Genomic DNA, 18,871 nt, shown 5'->3' on the forward strand with positions numbered 1-18,871 from the left:
GGTGACAGGGGGAGGACTAGTGCCCCATCGTTGGTGACAGGGGGAGGACTAGTGCCCCATCGTTGGTGACAGGGGGAGGACTAGTGCCCCATCGTTGGTGACAGGGGGAGGACTAGTGCCCCATCGTTGGTGACAGGGGGAGGACTAGTGCCCCATCGTTGGTGACAGGGGGAGGACTAGTGCCCCATCGTTGGTGACAGGGGGAGGACTAGTGCCCCATCGTTGGTGACAGGGGGAAGACTAGTGCCCCATCGTTGGTGACAGTTTTTTGAAATTATCGATGTCCCCCGCTGAGACCACCGCCTGAGGAAGGGAATTCCATGTCCTTACCGCTCTTATAGTAACTGCATTTCTTACTAAATTCCCTTTCGTGGAAAAGTTTTATCCCTATTGTGGGGTCACCAGTACGGTATTTGTACATTGAAATCATATCCCCTCTCAAGCGTCTTCTCCAGAGAGAATAAATTCCGTGATCGTAACCTTTCCTCATAATTCATAAATTCCCTTTATTACTTTTGATGCCTTTCTCTAGACTCTCTCCAGTTCCAGCACATCCTTCCTGAGGACTGGTGCCCAGAACTGGGCAGCAAACTCCAGGTGCCCCCGGACCAGATTGGGAGAATTGCTTTATCTCTTGAGTTAATCCCCTTTTTAATGCATTCTGTTTGCTTGCAGCAGCTTTTCCATCCTAGATTCCCCCAGAGGTCTCCCCCCCACGGTGAGTTGATTGCATTCACATTTTTGCCTCCCAAATGCATAATTTTAATTTTTGTCAGGCGGAATCGAGCCCCAACGGTGTCAGAAGGAGGAATCGTGCCCCATCATTGGTGTCAATAGAAAGAATAGTGTCCATCTTTGGTATCAGTGGGAGAAATATTGCCCCATCGTTGGTGTCAGTGGGAGGATCAATGCCCCATCGCTGATGTTGGTGGAAGGAACTGTGCCCAGTCACTGGTGCCCATGTGAGGAATAGCACCCCAAGGGCTAGATAAAGGCAAGCAAAGGCCAGTTGGGAGACGATTACTCTATAGGTTCAAAGCTACAAAGTTAACCCTGTAGAAATGTGACCGCCAGACCATACAATGAGTCCTGACCTAGTCACTAACTTGGAACAAGCATGTAACCAATAGGTGGCTGAACTCAAAAAAAGATGTTCCTCCCCTACGGGCAACATCCGTCTAATTCCCAGCCATAGTTTTAGCTTTTGGTGCCGGTCACCTGACCTGAATTCAAGTCTACACATTTTTAATGTCTTAAAAAATGCTAGTTCTTTTTTTGTAACAGTGAGAGCAAAGGCTAGCTATAGATCAGTAAATGTTAGTAAAGTCAAATATAGAATAGATCAGCTCACCTCTGCCTCCTCTCCATGGTGGTGTAGGCCCATATGTGTGGGAATCTCTTTATCTGGAGGTATCAGATCTCCTTTAAGACTGAATCGAGCCTGCATACCCTATAAAAATAGAACCTGCCAGTGTTATATGAGAAAAGTGAAATAGAAATTCAGTATAAGGCAATATACCTTGAGCACCCATGCTGATTGACATACATACTGACTATCACACATTGAAAAAAAAACATGATTAAGCTTTTATGATCCAACCCAATCTAAGGCCGCGTACACACGGGCGGACTGTTCGCCCAACTTTGTCCGCTGAACAGTGTTTCAGCGGACAGTCCGCTCGTGTGTGGGCTTCAGCGGACTGTTTCAGCGGACAGTCTGACGAACAACGTTTTTCGGAATTTCCGTAAGACTGTCCGCCCAAACTTGGTTTCAGCGGACAGTCCGCTCGTGTGTAGGCTTGTTCGACAAACTAAGTTTCGCGCATGCTCAGAAAGGATTTACACGGCGAAGGTTGCATTGCAGTGTATTGGACGTCGAATTTCTCGTCCCGTCGTACGTGCCGTTCACGTCATCGCGCAAGCTTTCAGCGGACTGTTCGTTCATCGTGTGTGGTCAAGTCCATTCATGCAAATTTTGAGCGGACTGTTTGTCGGATTGTTTGATGAACTAAGTTGGGCGAACAGTCCGCCCGTGTGTACGCGGCCTAACATTTCTGGTCATTTAGAACCACTTAAAAACACTTACAAGAAAAAGGAAGGTGGGACTTTAAATGAGGCTATTGATTTGTGGGGGTGAGATAATTAGAAAGTATATTTAATTGGCATATGGAGTCGGACAATACATAACAATGATGCACATAGTAGAAAAGGTTTAATATGTATACACACACACACACACACACACACACACGGTATTGACCTCATGAATACATTACATATACATGTCAAAAGGACCGCATATAAAATTGACAATAGGGTAAAATTTATTATTGCAGATTCATATGTATACACGTCATCTAAATGGCACTATGCAGTGTAAACAATGGTAAAAAACATATGATCATTTGGTTGTAGATAATGAGTTTAAGTAGATTCCCATCAATAGGCATAAGAATGCATCCTATAAGCCTGATGCACGTTTCGTGGAAACCAAAATACGGGGTCCATACACCCAGGCCATGACGGCACCATTGACATGAATTCCTATGGCACACTTTGCATCATACTAATTGTGTGGGTCTGGTTTATTGCGGGACTGGGATTTGATGTGCTGTTCATATTTTTGTCTTTTGTCCGAGAGCTGCGATTTGGGGTGCTGGCGCCTCCCCCCCCCATTTGTGCATCGGGTGATGCGGGGGATCGGGTGGGCCTGCCTCTACCGCAAATCAGCATCACACTTCCATGCCATGAACGCGATGTCCCCATAGGGCTTCCTGGTGCTGGTGGCTGAATTTTTCCATCTGGTGTCACCATATGGAGGAAGGCGTCTTCAGCCTTCATGGGCGGCAGCCGCTGCTCAGGTGTACACACCTTTCTTCCTTTCTTGGTGCACCTGTGTGATGTTGGGAGGTGCCCGTGGTTGTGTGCCGAGTGTATTTAACATCCTCACTGCCAGTCATGGCAGCAGCTCTCTGCGCACACTGCATGGCACCTAATTTTATAGGCTAAACAGGTAATTACATGGTTTTTCCTTTCCTGTTTATGCTCATACACTTCTCATTTTTATTTTGTCATCTATACTGGTCTCATGGTCTTTTTTCTTCCCCCTTTTTCTCTTTTTTTCTTTCTCTTCTTTCTTTTCCTCTCCCTTCCTTTTTTCCTTTCCTTCCTTTTTTTTTTTTCTGTCTTTGATCCTTTCTTTTCACATTCACTTGTACACCTACACTTTGGCATTGACAATATAGAAATATTCCCACAATATAGAATATTTATAGTACACCCAATATATATATTTTCAGACCTGAAGCCCACTCATACCACTACTTGGATGTCTGCCTTTCGTTCTTTTTTTGTGTGTGTGTGTGTGTGTTTGTGTGTGTATTAAACCTTTTCTACTATATGCATCATTGTTATGTATTGTCAGACTCTATATGCTAATTAAATCTACTTTCTAATTATCCCCCCCCCCCCTCTCACAAATCAATCGGCTCATTTAAAGTCCCACCTTCCTTTTTCTTGTACCTGCACCAGGGATGGAGGCACAGACCGTGTGCTTCATTATATTCTTTTTTTGGAAACAATTTCTATGATACTTTTTTTCTATACTGTAAGTTGTAAAGGCTGCCAGCAGGAGGGGGCCCAGGTCCCCCCCCCCCCCCCCCACGCCATTAAAATACATTTTTAGACCTTCCCTGATAAGAAGATGCTGAGCTGTTAAAATAAAGCTCATTGAGCCATTACCTTTGAAAAAATAAGGCGGCCATGACAACTTCCAAATTGTATATCCACACAGGTTAAGTATAGGAACACGTAAAAAATAGAAAGATTGCACAGTGACATTCAATAAAGCTCAATTCCAGGAATCTAGTCACTTTGTAAAAAGTGAAGTCACAATATGAGTAAAGTCCAGTGAGGTGCATGACATCTCCTGAATTTTTCATTAAACACTTAAGGACCGAGCTTCTTTCTGAGATTTTTTGTTTACAAGTTAAAAACTTTTTTTCTGCTACAAAATCCGCCTCAGTGACCACTTTTATCTGGAAGCTGGCTGCCCGCTGAAGAGGAGGATACCAGGGTTATAGCAGCTAGCTGCTGCCATAACAACGATATTCCTCTTCAAAATACAGATGTATAACGACGGTGGGCAGTCCGGAAGTGGTTAATATTTACGTCCGAAAGGTGTAGGGCTTTGCTGGAGAATACACTGACACTCGAGGCTGTGAGAGAGGAGAGAGGTGCACACAGAGCAGCTAAGCCCACCCCTCCCCTCTGCTGCCAATTCAAAGAAGTTTTTGTATTTTTTTTTTATTTGCATAATACAACGGCTTCTGTGTTTGGGCAGGCATAGCAGCTGTACCAACTCTAATGTTGACACTGCTTAGACATGAAGCATCAGCATTGGGCTCCCAGAAATACAGCAATAGCCGTCTTCGGGAGTGCAATAAAACTGTTAAATGTAAATAATAGAGATAAGTCCAGGCGATGCCATGCACCTCTTTGGACATAAAATCATAGTGTGCCTTTACTTTTTGCAAAGGAGCAGAATTCCTGGAATTTAGGTTTTAGCCCATGACCTGAGCTAAATGTGACTAGTACATTTCACATGAGTGTAGGAAAACTGCAGCACCCACCTATTTTGTAATCTGAAAATATTTAGTTAACCCTGCCCTTCAAATAGTTTACTTTCATCTGTATGATGAAAAAAAAACATGTTGTAAAGCGATGCGCAAACTGTTGGCGCTATATAAATCCTGTACAATAATAATAATATATTTTCAACATCCAAAACCATTGGATTTCTTACACCTTCTGGTTTCTCTCCAAAATACCCTAAAGTGGTTGTAAACACTTACAAATACCCAGTGAAGTGACTGGTCTGAGATGATACCCAGAAATGAAACATATCCTCCTACAAGTTGTACCTATTTATCTGCAGTCCTTTCTTCTCTACATCCGTTCAAAGTGCTGAATTTTAAAGCTTGTCTGAGAGTTCAGAAAGGGGACAGAGCTGAAGTTACACCCTGCAGAGCTCAGTGAGAAGAGGTCTGACAGCTGATTGGAGGAAAGGGACAACAAACAACAACAAAGCTGAGACTGTCAATCAACTGGAGGTCCCTCCTATCACCATTTTTCTCTTGGTGTCAGGAAAACTTGTCAGAAGTGATTCCTGCTGATAGCAAAGGAATGAAGCAGCAGACAAATGTGACACTTGGTGATCTAAATTGAGACAAGTACACACTACAGAGGGATATGCTTTGTTCATATTTCATGTCTTAAACCAACTTTAAAGTTAATTTTGTGGTCGAGAGTCATCTTACCAGAGCCATTGTACTGGATGATATTAGGACCTTACTCTGCATATATTATTTAGAAGCAACCCTTGATGCAGCATCTCCTTCCTGCTCTCCTACAACTGTACAGTGTAAGTACTGCAGAAGGATTTTAAATCATGCTTCACAACTAAACTTCCAAAAGGCCATGGGTATTCCATTTTCTCCAGTGTTCCGATAGCTAACTGAACCAGTGGTAGTTGAAATGTTGCCTCCAGATCTACAACTTAAAAGGGGGTGTAAAGGTTCCTCTTTCTTTTTAAACAAACATGTCATACTTGCCTCCACTGTGCAGTTGATTTTGCACAGAGTGGCCCAGTCCTCCTCTTCTGGGTTCCCCCCTCCGGCGCTCCTGGCTCTTCCTCGAGTGTCCCATCAGAGAAGCGATCACCTATGGGACACCCGCGCGGGAGCGCTCCTGTTTCCTGCTGCTACATCTGTTGATACAAACAGCAGGACTTGGCTCCGCCCCCAACACCCGCATCATGGGATTTGATTGACAGAGCAGGTGGCCAATGGCTGCGCTGCTATCAATCTATCCAATCATGACACGAGACACCATCCGGAGCTGGTGTGCACGTTCTCATCGCAGGAATTACAGGGCTCAGTTAAGTAAAACAGGGGCTGCTGCACTAAAGAAGGTTTTAAGGTGAAAAACGCTTAGAGTTTACAACCCCTTTAAAAGGCAGTGTAATGTTGTTTAAATAATTTTTAGATATACCCGTAAAGAAAGTAAGTTCATGTATGGTGTTACCAATGACTGCTTATGTTTTAATTAAAATGGGGACAGACAAGTTTGAAATATATAGTACATTTGCAGGTTTTGCATTCTGCTTTGTAGTACTACAAGACAACTGAGCTTTGCTGCTCTTTCATGTAAATCTACAAGTCGGTTGACTGATCCCTGTATGGCTGATATTTTATCTCAGCAATTGGAAAACTGTCAGGCAGAATCCTTGTAATAGGTAATCCACCCTGCCTCTGATAAGTATTCCACAAACCTCTGCAATATATCAAAAAAGAAAATGGAAGAGAAAAAGTATAAGGCACAACAAAAATTACTTTAAAGTAAAACTGGTTAAAAAAAAAAAAAAAAATTTGATTCAAGTATGTTTTTTTTGGAGCTGTGATCCGACTTTCTGTCAGAAGGTGGCTATGATCATTTTCCATGGTCCCTCTGTATGTTGGAACGTAGGTCACCTTTCACTTGGTTGCTTCTAATGCCGCGTATACAAGATCGGACTATCCGGCCGTGTGTGGGCTCTGGCGGACTTTTTCGTTCCAAAAGTCCGGCGGACTTGGAAAGAAGTTTTGACTCAAAAATCGCCAGTCTGTGTGCTAGTCCGCCAGACTTTTGAAATGAACGGACTTGCCCACACGGAGAAAAGTCCATTCATTTTGAAAGTGGCTCCAGGTAGACGGAACTAGTGAAGTCAATGTCACCTCGCTAGCCCCGTCACCTGGTATGGATTTAAAGGTGAACTCTTACACCGAAAAAACGGCGTGGGGGTCCCCCCAAAGTCCATAGTAGACCCTTATCTGAACACGCAGCCTGGCTGGTCAGGAAAGGGAGTGGGGACGAGCGAGCTCTGCGACCTCCCCACCCCAAAGCACCTTGTTCCCATGTTGATGAGGACAAGGGCCTCATCCCGACAACCCTGGCTGTTGGTTGTCGGGTTCTGCGGGGGCGGGGATAAGGGGGCCCCCAGATACCAGCCCCCCACCCTATGTGAATGAGTATGGGGTACGATGTACCCCTACCCATTCACCTGGTGAAAAAAAAGTGTAAATAAAAAAAAACACACGTTTTTAAAATAACTTTAGACAGTTCTGGTGGTCTTCTCTTCTTCCGTCTGGGGGGGTCTTCTCGCCGGACTCTGCTATCTTCTGCTAGCTCTTTTGATGGCGGAGGAGCCTGGCTTTCTTCGTCGTAAGGGTCTGCTATGGACTTTGGGGGGACCCCCACGCCTTTTATTCGGCCTAGGGGCTCCACTTTAAATCCATACCAGGCGACGGGGCTCGCGAGGCGTCAATCTCGCCGATGGAGGCGGCGACATCGACTTCCTTTGCTAGTCCCGGCTACCTGGAGCCATGTTCAAAATGAACCGACTTTCTTCCGTGTGTGGGCAAGTCCGTTCATTTCAAAAGTCTGGCGGACTCCTGCCATAGTCCGCCGGGTTGTCCACCCGTGTGTGGGCAGGTCCGCTCGTTCTGGAAATCCGGCGGACCTCAGCTGCAAAGTCCAGCGGTTTTTCTGCCGGATAGTCCAGTCATGTGTACACGGCATGAGATGGATTGGGGACTACGGGATTTAGAGTGTGCAGAGAACAGTGCACATGACTGCAACTCCTATGCGCTGCTCATTCCAAACTAAATGAAAGTGACGGGGAAAAGCAGAGGTTTGGGAGCTCAAGCAAAACGTTACAAGGAGCCAGAAAAACACATTAACAATGTATTGAATAATAGTTTACAGGGCCATTAACAGAGGATGCGTATAGATTATTTTGGGAGATTAAGGATATCATTTAGTATTACTATAAAATAAAAACGACAAAAAACAACTGAAAATATTCAACACTTTACCTACCCCTAAGGTTCACATCTATGCGTTTCTGCAGGCCACGTCTGTGTGGGCATGGCAGCCCATTCACTTCGATGGGCTGCTGTGCCTGTGTTTTCCACACAAAATGTTGCATGCACCTTTCTCAAAACGCGTCTCGCAGGGAAATCGAATGGTCATTTCGATTTACATGCATGGGGGTGCCATTCAGAATGAATAGCAGCCCCACGTGTTTTCACTGCGGATGGTTACGGAAACAGGAATCGCTGCAATTCCCCTACCCGCAGCCACACGCATAGGTGTGAACTTAACCTTAAAGTGGTTCTAAAAGCAAGACTTTTTTTTTACCTTAATGTATTCCCTGCATTAAGGTAAAAAAAAACTACTACTTGTACCTCCCCACATCCCTAAATACTTGTCCTCTCTCGATCCAGCACTGTGCCTGTCTGCAGAAGCGCTACTCTTTTTCTCTTCTCACAAGACACACAGGCAGCAGCAAAAGCCAACAGTTCCTGCTACTGTCAGTCAAACCCTGTGAGACGAGAGCAGGGGATTGGGCCAAGTCCAATGTGTGCTTCTTTGGATGCATGCCGCCAAGCTCAGAAGTGCTCCTTCACTAGTGTCACCTCAGCACACAGCTTAAGGGGACACTTGAAGAAGAGGAGGAGTGGAGATAGCCAACGGGGGACCCCAGAAGAGGAGGTAATGGGATGCTCTCTGCAATACCACTGCACAAAGCACGAAAGTACAACTTTTTTATGGGGGGGGGGGGTTGGGATTACCTTTAGAACCACTTTAAAGATCAGAAAGCTGACAATACTACTACTGTAGCAAGAATGAGCAGAGACAGCTCAGTCAAGTGCTTGCCACCCGCCCACCATCAAATGATGAAGGGGCGGTGCAGCTCTTGTTCTGGGGCGCTGTCATATGACAGTGTCCCGGAACAGCCACTCGCACACTGCATGGCCCTGATCCGTCCATGGCTCTTTAACCATGTAATCACAGCCGGTCACATGTAAACAAGGAAGTGGCGGTAATCCGCGCTCCTCGCCTAACACCGACAGAGCGTGTGGCAAGGAGAGCCGATCAGCGACATCTCCACACAGGGGGGCATCTAGGAATGTAATCGGGGCACTGATCTTCAGTGTCCCGATTACAGTATAGCAATACAGTGTCACCATACAGTGCCCAAAATGCACCCATCAGTGCCCACAAGTGCCACCAATCAGTGCTGCCCATCACTGCCATCTATCAATGCCCACCAGTACTACCCAACAGTGCCCATAACGGCATATTAGTGCCTATCAGTGCCCACTAGTGCCGCCTCCTCAGCGTACATCAGTGCAGGTGAAAAATTACTTAGTTACAAATTGTACTGACAGAAAAAAAGTAAAAAAAAAAAAAATTTATTTTATTTTTATTTATTTTTTTAAATAAAAAACCAAGCAGTGATTAAATACCACCAAAAGAAAGCTTTATTTGTATTTAAAAAAATGATTAAAAAAAATGTGGGTACAGTTTAGCACGACCGCGCAATTGTCATTTAAAGTGCGACAGCGCTGAAAGCTGAAAAACTGCCTGGGCGGGAAGGGGGTGCAAGTGCCTGGTAGGCAAGTGGTTAAAAAAGCCCAGCTACATTCTAAGGCAACACAATAGTTTTTAAAGTGCATGGAGGTTTTTAGGTTTTATTTGGAGAATAAACTGGGTTGTAAGACAATATTCACACCTCGCCATTTTGAATCCCGGGCAGATTATGCCCGCGATTTCAAAGCGCTGAGCTGTGAATGACAAATTACAGAACGCACATTTGAGATGCTATTCCTTTGAATGGCACCGGAAATCACAGTGTGGTTCTGGCGCGATAAACCGTGCAGTAATTGCGGCAAACCATATCACGTGAAGCAGGTCGCCCAAAAGTAAATCCTGAACCTTTTTTTTTTGGAGACAAGCTTCACACAATTGCAGCACGATAATCGCGGCAGAACCGCACTGTGATTTTAGGTGAATGGCATCTCAAATGTGTGTTTTGCGGTTTGTTATTCACACCTCGCCGCCCTCCACAATTCAAAGGGCTGAGGTGTGAATGCAGCCTGAGAACGAAACAGATGCAAAATATTCGTATAATACCTTTTTTGTTTTCTTTTGCCGAGATTGTGGCAGATCCTTTATCCACTCCAGTTTCTCAAACTCCACTGTGCCCATGTGTACCCATTCCTTTTGAGGCTTTACTGGAAGATCATCAACTATATTAAAATAGATAAAATATATTCAGTAGAAATGTATCACAGGGGATCATTAATATAAACATTTTTTAAAGACTACAATGAAAGCAAATCCCTGAGATCTCAAAAGAGGTACAAATTGCATAAAACATGATCCCAGCAAACCATGCTATTGCAAATCAATATTTCTTTAAAGAAAAATCAAAATGCATGAAATAACACTAACACAAAATCCATATACAAAGCTCATTTGCAAAAAAATAAATAATTAAGTGAATTGGTAGTTCCACGTGATTGTCAAGGACAACCCCCAGTTTCACAAAAATCTAAAGTAAATCTATCACCAAAAATTGATACTTAACACATACTATCATCTTGAGTTTTAAAAAAGTTACATCTTTCTTGCCATTATTTAAAAAAAGAAAAAAAGAAAAAAACATACAGCTACTGGATGTCATAACAAACCTAGGCAGTGTAGATCACGTGGTTTCTGATTCTCGCACACATGCATGCAGCCAGGGAGACAGCGGGCAGAGCTGCGGTTTTACCACCAGCCCCCCACCACCACGGGTGCTTGCCCCAATTGTAACATTACATCCTGACAGGGCTGTACACATGCCACGTCCAGGATGCTTTGCTTTACAGCTGCAGCAGTTGACAGGTGGCTGCACCTGTCAAATTCACCCATTGAGATCAGTGGGACTGCACCTCAACAGTGGGGCTTGCAGTTGTGGCACAGTCCTGTAGTATAACATTGCCATACGGCAATAAACTAAAAACCCGTCAGCTGCTGCTATGCCACCCTCTGAAAAGCAATCCTATGTGGAATGCTTTTCAGGGGGCAGCAAGTATTGCCACAAGTGTGGAAGAATCCTTACAAACACTGTGGTGGTTTCTTAAAAAGTAGAGACTGTGCTCCATCAGGCAGACCCCGTTTGCTAGACTTTTAGTTACATAGATGCATAAGCAGGAAGCAGAGACTGCACATGTAATGAGAAAATACTGCTACCCTGTTGCACATATATAAAATGCACAGGACACACGAGGGGGGGGGGGGGGGGGGATTTACTAAGACTGGTGCACGCAGAATATGGTGCACATCTGCATGGAAACCAATCAACTTTCAGGTTTTATTGGCAAAACTTAACAAGTTGAAGTTAGAAGCCGATTGGTTACTATGCACAGCTGCAACAGATTCTGTGTGCGCCGGTTTTGGTAAATCTACCCCAATGTATTTAAACCATTCACATTTTTTAATAGGATTATTTACTTTAAAGTGGTTGTAAAGGCAGAAGGTGCATTTTACTGTGCAGATCCCCTCACAGCCCCCCCAATATGCACCTGAGCCCCTTCTCGGTCCAGCAATGTCCACGGGAGCCTCAGCTGTCCTGGGACTCCCTCTCCTCATTGGCTGAGACAGCAGCAGGAACCACTGTCAATAAAATCCAGTGAGCCAATGAAGAGAGTGTGAGGAGTGGGGCCAAGCCATGACTATGTGTTTTATGGATGCATAGAGCAGGGCTTGGTGAGAGAGCATGCCCCAGTGCCCCCATAGCAAGAAACTTGCTATTGGGGGCACTGGTCAAGGAGGAGGAGCCAGGAGCGCCAACAGGGGACCCAAGAAGAGGAGGATTGAGGCTGCTCTGTACAAAACCACTGCACAGAGCAGGTAAGTATAACATGTTTATTTTTTAAGTTGAACCTTTGATAACCCTTTAAAGTCATAAAAGGCAATATATTAAAATTATTCAAAATACTGCAGATGTTCCAAGCCTGGTTCATTTGGCACTGATAAAATACATCTCACCAACAAAATAAGTGCCACAGCGCATGATAGCAATACGACTTGTTTTGTTGCAATGAATGCACATACAGATTTTTATCAGATTAGTTTCACCAGAAAGCCGTCGTTTTAAAGGTTGTCAACATTTGGCGCCTCTTAGCAATTTATGATGACCTAAGAACAAAAACAGTTGGATGTAAATCCTCACTTGTCTTCTCTGTTCTACAAAAAATATGTCCTTGACGTTCTTGTTGTTATGGGATTAGAGTTATTGTTTTATTTTTGTATCACTGCCAAACGAACATAAATAAGACCAAACGTAGGCCTTCAAATAACTGTACATTAAGTACTACGCTGTCCATAATGAATAAGTTGTTTTTCAAAGTAGAACACTTCCAGCATGAATTGAGACAGGGGCACACAGGAATGTGCAAAAACTCACGAATTTGCCAGAAAAGTGTGCGAAGGTTTCCTGCAATATAAAAAGGTGAGAGCCTACCAGACTAAGGCCGCGTACACACGAGAGGATTGTCCGTCCAACTTAGTCCGCTGAAACGTGTTTCAGTGGACAATCCGCTCGTGTGTGGGCTTCAGCGGACTTTTTCAGCGGACAGTCTGGCGGACTAAGTCTTTCGGAATTTCCGTAATATTGTCCGTCCAAACTTGGTTTCAGAGGACAATCCGCTCCTGAGTAGACTAGTTCGACGGACTAAGTATGGCGCATGCTCAGAAAGGATTTACACGGCCGAAGGTTGCATTGCTGTGTATTGGACGTCGAATTTCTAGTCCCGTCGTACGTGCCGTACACGTCATCGCGCAAGCTTTCAGCGGACTGTCTGTTCGTCGTGTGTGGTCAAGTCCGTTCATTCAAAAGTAGGACGGACTGTCTGTCGGATTGTCTGACGAACTTAGTTGGCCAGACAATCCGCCCGTGTGTATGCGGCCTAAAGGTGACTATGTTGCCTGTACACACAATCAGAATATCAAACAAAAAAATAAAGTTTTAGAATCGATCGTACGATAATCTGATCGCTAGTACACATCTTTCATCAGAAATTTTCTGAAGGGATAAACACAAAAATATTTCGCATACGATACCAGATCGTACAATTTTCGTCTGAAAACACAATACGAATACATTACATTTCTTCCAAATTTTTATTCTGTCATACGAGAATTCTTGTACTTTAGTAACCTATCTGTTTTTGATATTGAGACTAGCATGTAAAAAAACAAAAAAATAAATAAATAAATAAATAAATAAAAAAAATAAAACGGACGATCATTCGCCCAGTAATCTCATTGAGTGTAAAAGCAAAGTAACATCTATTTAGAGGCATCTGTTCCAGAGTGGAGAGGGATCACTGAGCCCACCAATACTTTATATACTTGGGCTATAAAGAGTTTTTCTAACTCATACTCACGTTCCACCAACAGTTCAAGGTTTTTGTTGTTAACTTTCAAAGCACAAGTGCTGGGTTTACTGCCTTATCAATGTGACTTCCCTATCTATAAAAATGACTGCAAAATATAAACTGCGTATGGCAATGGAATATAAGTAAGAGAAACAGTGTATAGAATTTACTTAGAATGTTGGTTAATAAGCAGTTCTGAATTTTTATAAAATATGCATGGTGTGCCAAGTCCATGGCTCATTTTGGTTTTGTTTACCACTGATTTTTAACGCCAAACTGAATTTTCAGTTTAAATCAGCTAAACACGGTGCATCATAAAAAGTGTGCACAGGCTTCACTTACTGGGTAGAAAAGCCTACATCTGCCTTCATGCTGCAGATAAGGACCCTTACTCTCTGTGTGGAAGCAGTGGTATCTATGCAGAGGTCCTAAAATCAACTAGTTTAAGGGTAGCTGTCCATGTTCAAGAAACTGCGTTAAGGTAAAAAAACATTGAGACTTTTGTATCATTTTAAAGTAGTAGTCTGGGCTAATGCTATTTAGACTTATACCTGCTCCCATCCCCATTCTAATTCCCTGTACATACGGTCGGAAATTATGACGGAAAAGGTCCGATCAGATTATATTGTCGGAAAATCCAATCATGTGTGGGCTCCATCGGACTTTTTCCATCGGAATTTCACATTTTCTGACAACAACTTTGTCCGATCGTTTGTAGAGAAGTCCGATCGGACAAAGTGCCACGCATGCTCAGATCAAATTACGAGACCAAAGCTATTGGCTACTAGCCTGAACGTAGTCCCATCGTAACTAACGAACGAACGTCATCACGTTCCGAACGATCGGATTTTCCGACAACTTTGTCCGACTGTGTGTATTCAACACCAGTTTCGGACAAGATCCGTTGGAAAAAAATCAGACGGATTTTGTGGTCGGAATGTCCAACCATGTGTACAGGGGCTTAGCCCTATACTAGCAACCCTGTAGATCGGGGGGGGGGGGGGGGGGGACACACAAATCCACATCCTGTCAGGGGAGAGGAGACAGATTGCGTGTTCCTCTTATATATAGTAGCAACGATCAGTCTCCGCCCCAAGTCAGTCCCACCCCCTCACAGTTAGAACACCCTCACAGTTATGAACACATTGAACCCCTTGATCGACCCCCTAGTGTTAACCCCTTTCCTGCCAGTGGCATTTAGACAGTAAATCAGTGCATATTTATAGCACTGATCGCTGTATAAATATCAATAGTCCCAAAAATGTGTCAAAAGTGTCCGATCTGTCTGCCGCAATGTGTGCAGTAAAATAAAAAAAAGTAAATAATAATAAAAATGCCATAAATCTATCTCGTATTTTGTAGAAGCTATAACGTTTGCACAAACCAAACAATATATGCCTAAATTGATGAAGAAATGTGTGTGTTTGTTTTTTAAATTTGAGATATGTATTATGGCAAAAAAAATAAAAATAAAATTTCTTTCAAAATTGTCGCTTTTCTTTTGTTTTTAGCGCAAAATATAAAAACCGCAGATCAAACACCATCAAAAGAAAGCTCTATTTGTAGGAAAAATAGGATTTTTGTACTCACCGTAAAATCCTTTTCTCTGAAGTTCACTGACTGACAGCTCCATTAATCTTGACCATAGGGTTATTACGCCACCTCCAGGAGAGGACTAGGCAGAACATGTTGTACATGTGAAAAAACAGAACTTTACAGTTCCGCCCAGGGGGCGGTCCCTCTGGTAATAACCCCTCAGCCTGCTTCCTGCAGCTCAGTACCTCAACAAGCAGTATAACGTAAAAAAATAGGAGGGGTGGGTGCTGTGTCAGTCAGTGAACTTCAGAGAAAAGGATTTTACAGCTAGTACAAAAATCCTATTTTCTCTATTGTTCAATGACTGACACAGCTCCATTAATCTTGACCGTACGGACGTCCTAAAAGAAGTGTCATAATGAGGGGTGGAAACAGCATAAAAACTTCACCCACAACCAGAAGTGCTCCCTAACAGGGGAGTCACCCTCTTATCTGGCCACATCAGAACTTGCGGTCAACAATGCAACAGTGCATTAATACTCAAAAGTAACTGTATTTTTAAAAGTAAAGAGTGCAGAATTGCAACATTACACGGCCGCCTGCAAAACTTTGCGGCCAAAGCAGGCATCAGACGATGCGCTTACATCCACTTTGTAGAATTTGGTAAAAGTGTGAACGGACGTCCAAGTCGCCACCTTACACACTTGAGCAACTGACGCTTGATGTAGGAAAGCCCAAGAGGTTCTAATTGCCCTGGTGGAATGGGCCGTGACAGGAAAGGGGGGCACCTGCCCCTTGAAGGCACAGGCCTGTACCACAATCTGTCTGATCCACCTAGATATGGTGGCCGACGAGAACGCCATACCTTTTTTCAGACCAGAACAGAGAATCTGACTTCTGAAAGGGAGCCGTGGGCAGAAAAATACACCCTTAAAGTCCGGACCACATCCAGGGAATGAAGGGCCACCTCCTTAGGATGTGTCAGTTTAGGACACAGAGATGGTAACACAATGTCTTCATTGATGTGAAACGCCAAAACCACCTTCGACAGAAAAGAAGGTTGCGGACGCAACACCACCTTATCCTTATGGATAACCAGATAGGGCGACTTGCAAGACAAGGTCGCCAGTTCAGAAAACCTCCTGGCCGATGTAATGGCCACTAGAAAGACCACTTTCTGAGAAAGTCAACAAGGGAATTTCACTGATGTTGTCAAACAGCGGTTTCTGAAGCGCCGATGGCACCAGGTTCAGATCCCACGGGGGTAAACGACGACGCACCGGAGGAACTACATGCCCTTGAATAAAAGTGCTCACTAGAGAATGAGACGCCAGGGGTTGTTGGAAAAAAACAGCCAAGGCTGATATTAGTCCCTTAATGGTGCTTAAAGTCAATTTCTGGTCTACTCCTCGGTGTAGAAACAGCTGGATCCTGGAAACGGAATAGGTGCGCGGATGCAACCCTTTCTCCTCACACATGGAGATGCAGGTCTTCCAGGTACGATGGTATATCTTCCGAGAAGAATATTTACATGCTCTCAACATAGTTTAAATTGACAGGCCCTGGTTCCTTAGCACCTGGCTCTCAACAGCCATGCAGTTAAAACCAGCGATGGTAAAGCAGGATGGAGAATCGGACCTTGACACAGAAGGTCCTCTCGTAACGGTAGTCACCAGGGAGCGTCCGCAACCAGGCGTACTAGGTCAGCGTACCAGGGACGCCAAGGTCAATCTGGGGCAATCAGTATTACTGGAATCCCCTCGGCCTCCACTCTGCGGAGCAGACGTGGTAGCAGTTTTAGCAGAGGAAAGGCGTAGATCAGTCGGTACTGACCCTACGAAGCCACCAGTGCATCTGACGCGTCTGCCCAAGGATCTCTTGTCCTGGATACGAATCTTGGCACCTTCTGAGACGAGGCCAGGAGATCCACGTCTGGTGTGCCCCACCGCAAGAGCACCGACTTTTTTAGGTTCAACAGCCACCCAAATTACTGCAGGGTTTGCATGGCGATCGCCACATACTACTTTAATTCTGAGGTGGAAGATGCTCTCAGGAGGAGATCATCTAGGTAACCTACGATCGCGATTCCGCGTTGTCGCAACAATGCCAAAATTGGAGCCAAGACCTTGGTAGAGACTCGGGGGGGGGGTGATGCCAAGCCAAAGGGGAGAGCAACAAACTGGTAGTGGGCTTCCCCAACTGAAGATCGCAGAAACCTCGAATGCCTGAGGCATATGGGTATGTGCAGGTACGCATCCTGGATGTCCAAAGACGCCAGGGAGTTCCCTTGATGGAGTGCAGCGACTACTGAGCGAACTGATTCCATTCTGAACCTCTGTACTTTTACAAAGCAATTAAGGGCTTTCAGGTCCAAGATTGGACATAACCCTTCCTTTTTGGGGACTACAGATTGGAGTAGAACCCCTGGAACCTTTCCGACTCCGGAACAGGCACGATTACCCCGTGGCTTAGCAGGTCCCTTACCACCCCCATTAGGCCTCCTGGTGAGCCGGGAGTAAGGGTATGCTGGAGGGGAAGAATCTGTTTGGTGGCCAAGAGGGGAACTCTATCTTCCTCTAGCCAGAGGAAATCAGTTTTCAGACCCATTGGTTGGATAGCTGAGAGGCCCACCAGGCTACAAACTCCCGAAGGCGACCCCCCCACCCGTGTGACAGACGGGGTCAAACCTTCATGCAGTAGCACTTTTACTCACAGGCTTGCGGTTCCAAGAATGCTTTTGTCCCTCATAGGTCGTCCTGTCGTACTGGGAGCATTTAGCCGTACAGACGAAAAAAGCCTCTTGAGTGGAAAATGAGGGCCCTTGCCTGTGGCGTGGCTCCTTCCTGGCCTGTGGGAGCAAGGTACTCTTCCCACCTGTGACATTCTTAATAATGTCTTTCAACGACGCTTGAAAGAGCCGCTCACCAAGGGTGGGTAGATCCGTCTTTTTTAGATGACTGGTCCGCAGACCGGCATTTTAGCCAAATCAGGCGCCTCAGCACCACTGCTGACACTGAAGCCCTGGATAGCAGGGGAAGTGTATCCAGGGCCTGCGTCAAACACGTACTTAAGGCCATGCACTAACTGACCTGCTAGTTCCACGCAGACAGAAGTAGCCTGCTGCTTCTCCAATTCGCAGTGCAAAAGTTTTGCCCATTCAGTAAGTGTCTGCGACACGCTGTGGCCAGTACTGGTCGTATTGCTGAACCCACAACCGTAATGGAACGGGCCACTGCCTCGGCCTTCCTGTCAGTAGGGTCCTTAAATGCAGGAATCCCCTCTACCGGGATCATGGTTACTTTGTTTAACCTGGATACTGGGAGGTCCATGGAGGAGCCGACCATTTTTTAAGAAGGCTCTCCTCAAAGAGGTAAGGCACCACCATTCTTTTTGGGGCAGAGAAGGTCCGTTGCGGGCTTCCCCATTCTTTGTATATGAACTCATTGAAATAAGTAAGATACGGAAACACCTTAGGTGTACGGGCTGGCTTACAGGACCCAAAAGGGATCGCTACTTCAGCAGAGGAACCTGCTGTATCCTGAATTTTCAGGGTATTACACACAGCTGTGATAAGTGGTCCAACTAGCGCTTTGTCTTGCACGGGCCCGGACAGGGACTCATCCTCACTGTCCAATCGGTCCTGGTCAGCATCATCTGAAGCAACAGAGCAAGGGCCGCCAGTCTCAGTGGGACCAGAGTCTGCATCAGAACTCTCCCCTGAAGATGGGGGGGGGGGGGCAGGGGCCGCATTTTACCACCTTTGCTCCCGCACAACGCCTCCACCCTGGCAACGAATGTTTCAAGGACCGCCGACAAAGCGTCCAAAGGCACTGTACAGTTTGCAGACGAGCCAGTTGCAATTGCCGGGAGTTCTGGGGAAGAAACGCCAGTTTCTGAAGCCATGCTGACCCACCCTGTCTGCCCCCCTTGGGGACTTAGGACAGGTGCACAATCCCACCCTCCTAACTGCTGCAGACTGAGGGGCCCCCACTGCAAGACTCACCACCCCGACCGAGGGCTGTGCC

General features: G+C 45.2%; 1 protein-coding gene across 2 annotated transcripts in view; it reads right to left on the reverse strand.

The window, feature by feature from the left end:
• The window catches only part of RPAP1 (RNA polymerase II associated protein 1), a 143,514-nt gene that overhangs the window by 51,744 nt on the left and 72,899 nt on the right, over positions 1-18,871 (reverse strand). For both annotated transcript variants that reach the window (XM_077464519.1, XM_077464518.1), the window contains exons 8-9: positions 10,018-10,133; positions 1,352-1,450 (exon numbers count right to left, since the gene is read on the reverse strand). In XM_077464519.1, coding sequence (XP_077320645.1) covers positions 1,352-1,450; positions 10,018-10,133 — 215 coding nt within the window. The remainder of the gene's footprint in view (positions 1-1,351; positions 1,451-10,017; positions 10,134-18,871) is intronic.

The sequence above is a fragment of the Lithobates pipiens genome, unplaced genomic scaffold (assembly GCF_037356315.1).
Source record: "Lithobates pipiens isolate NorthernLeopardFrog02 unplaced genomic scaffold, aLitPip1_a1.2 Scaffold_30, whole genome shotgun sequence".
Classification (NCBI taxonomy): domain Eukaryota; kingdom Metazoa; phylum Chordata; class Amphibia; order Anura; family Ranidae; genus Lithobates; species Lithobates pipiens.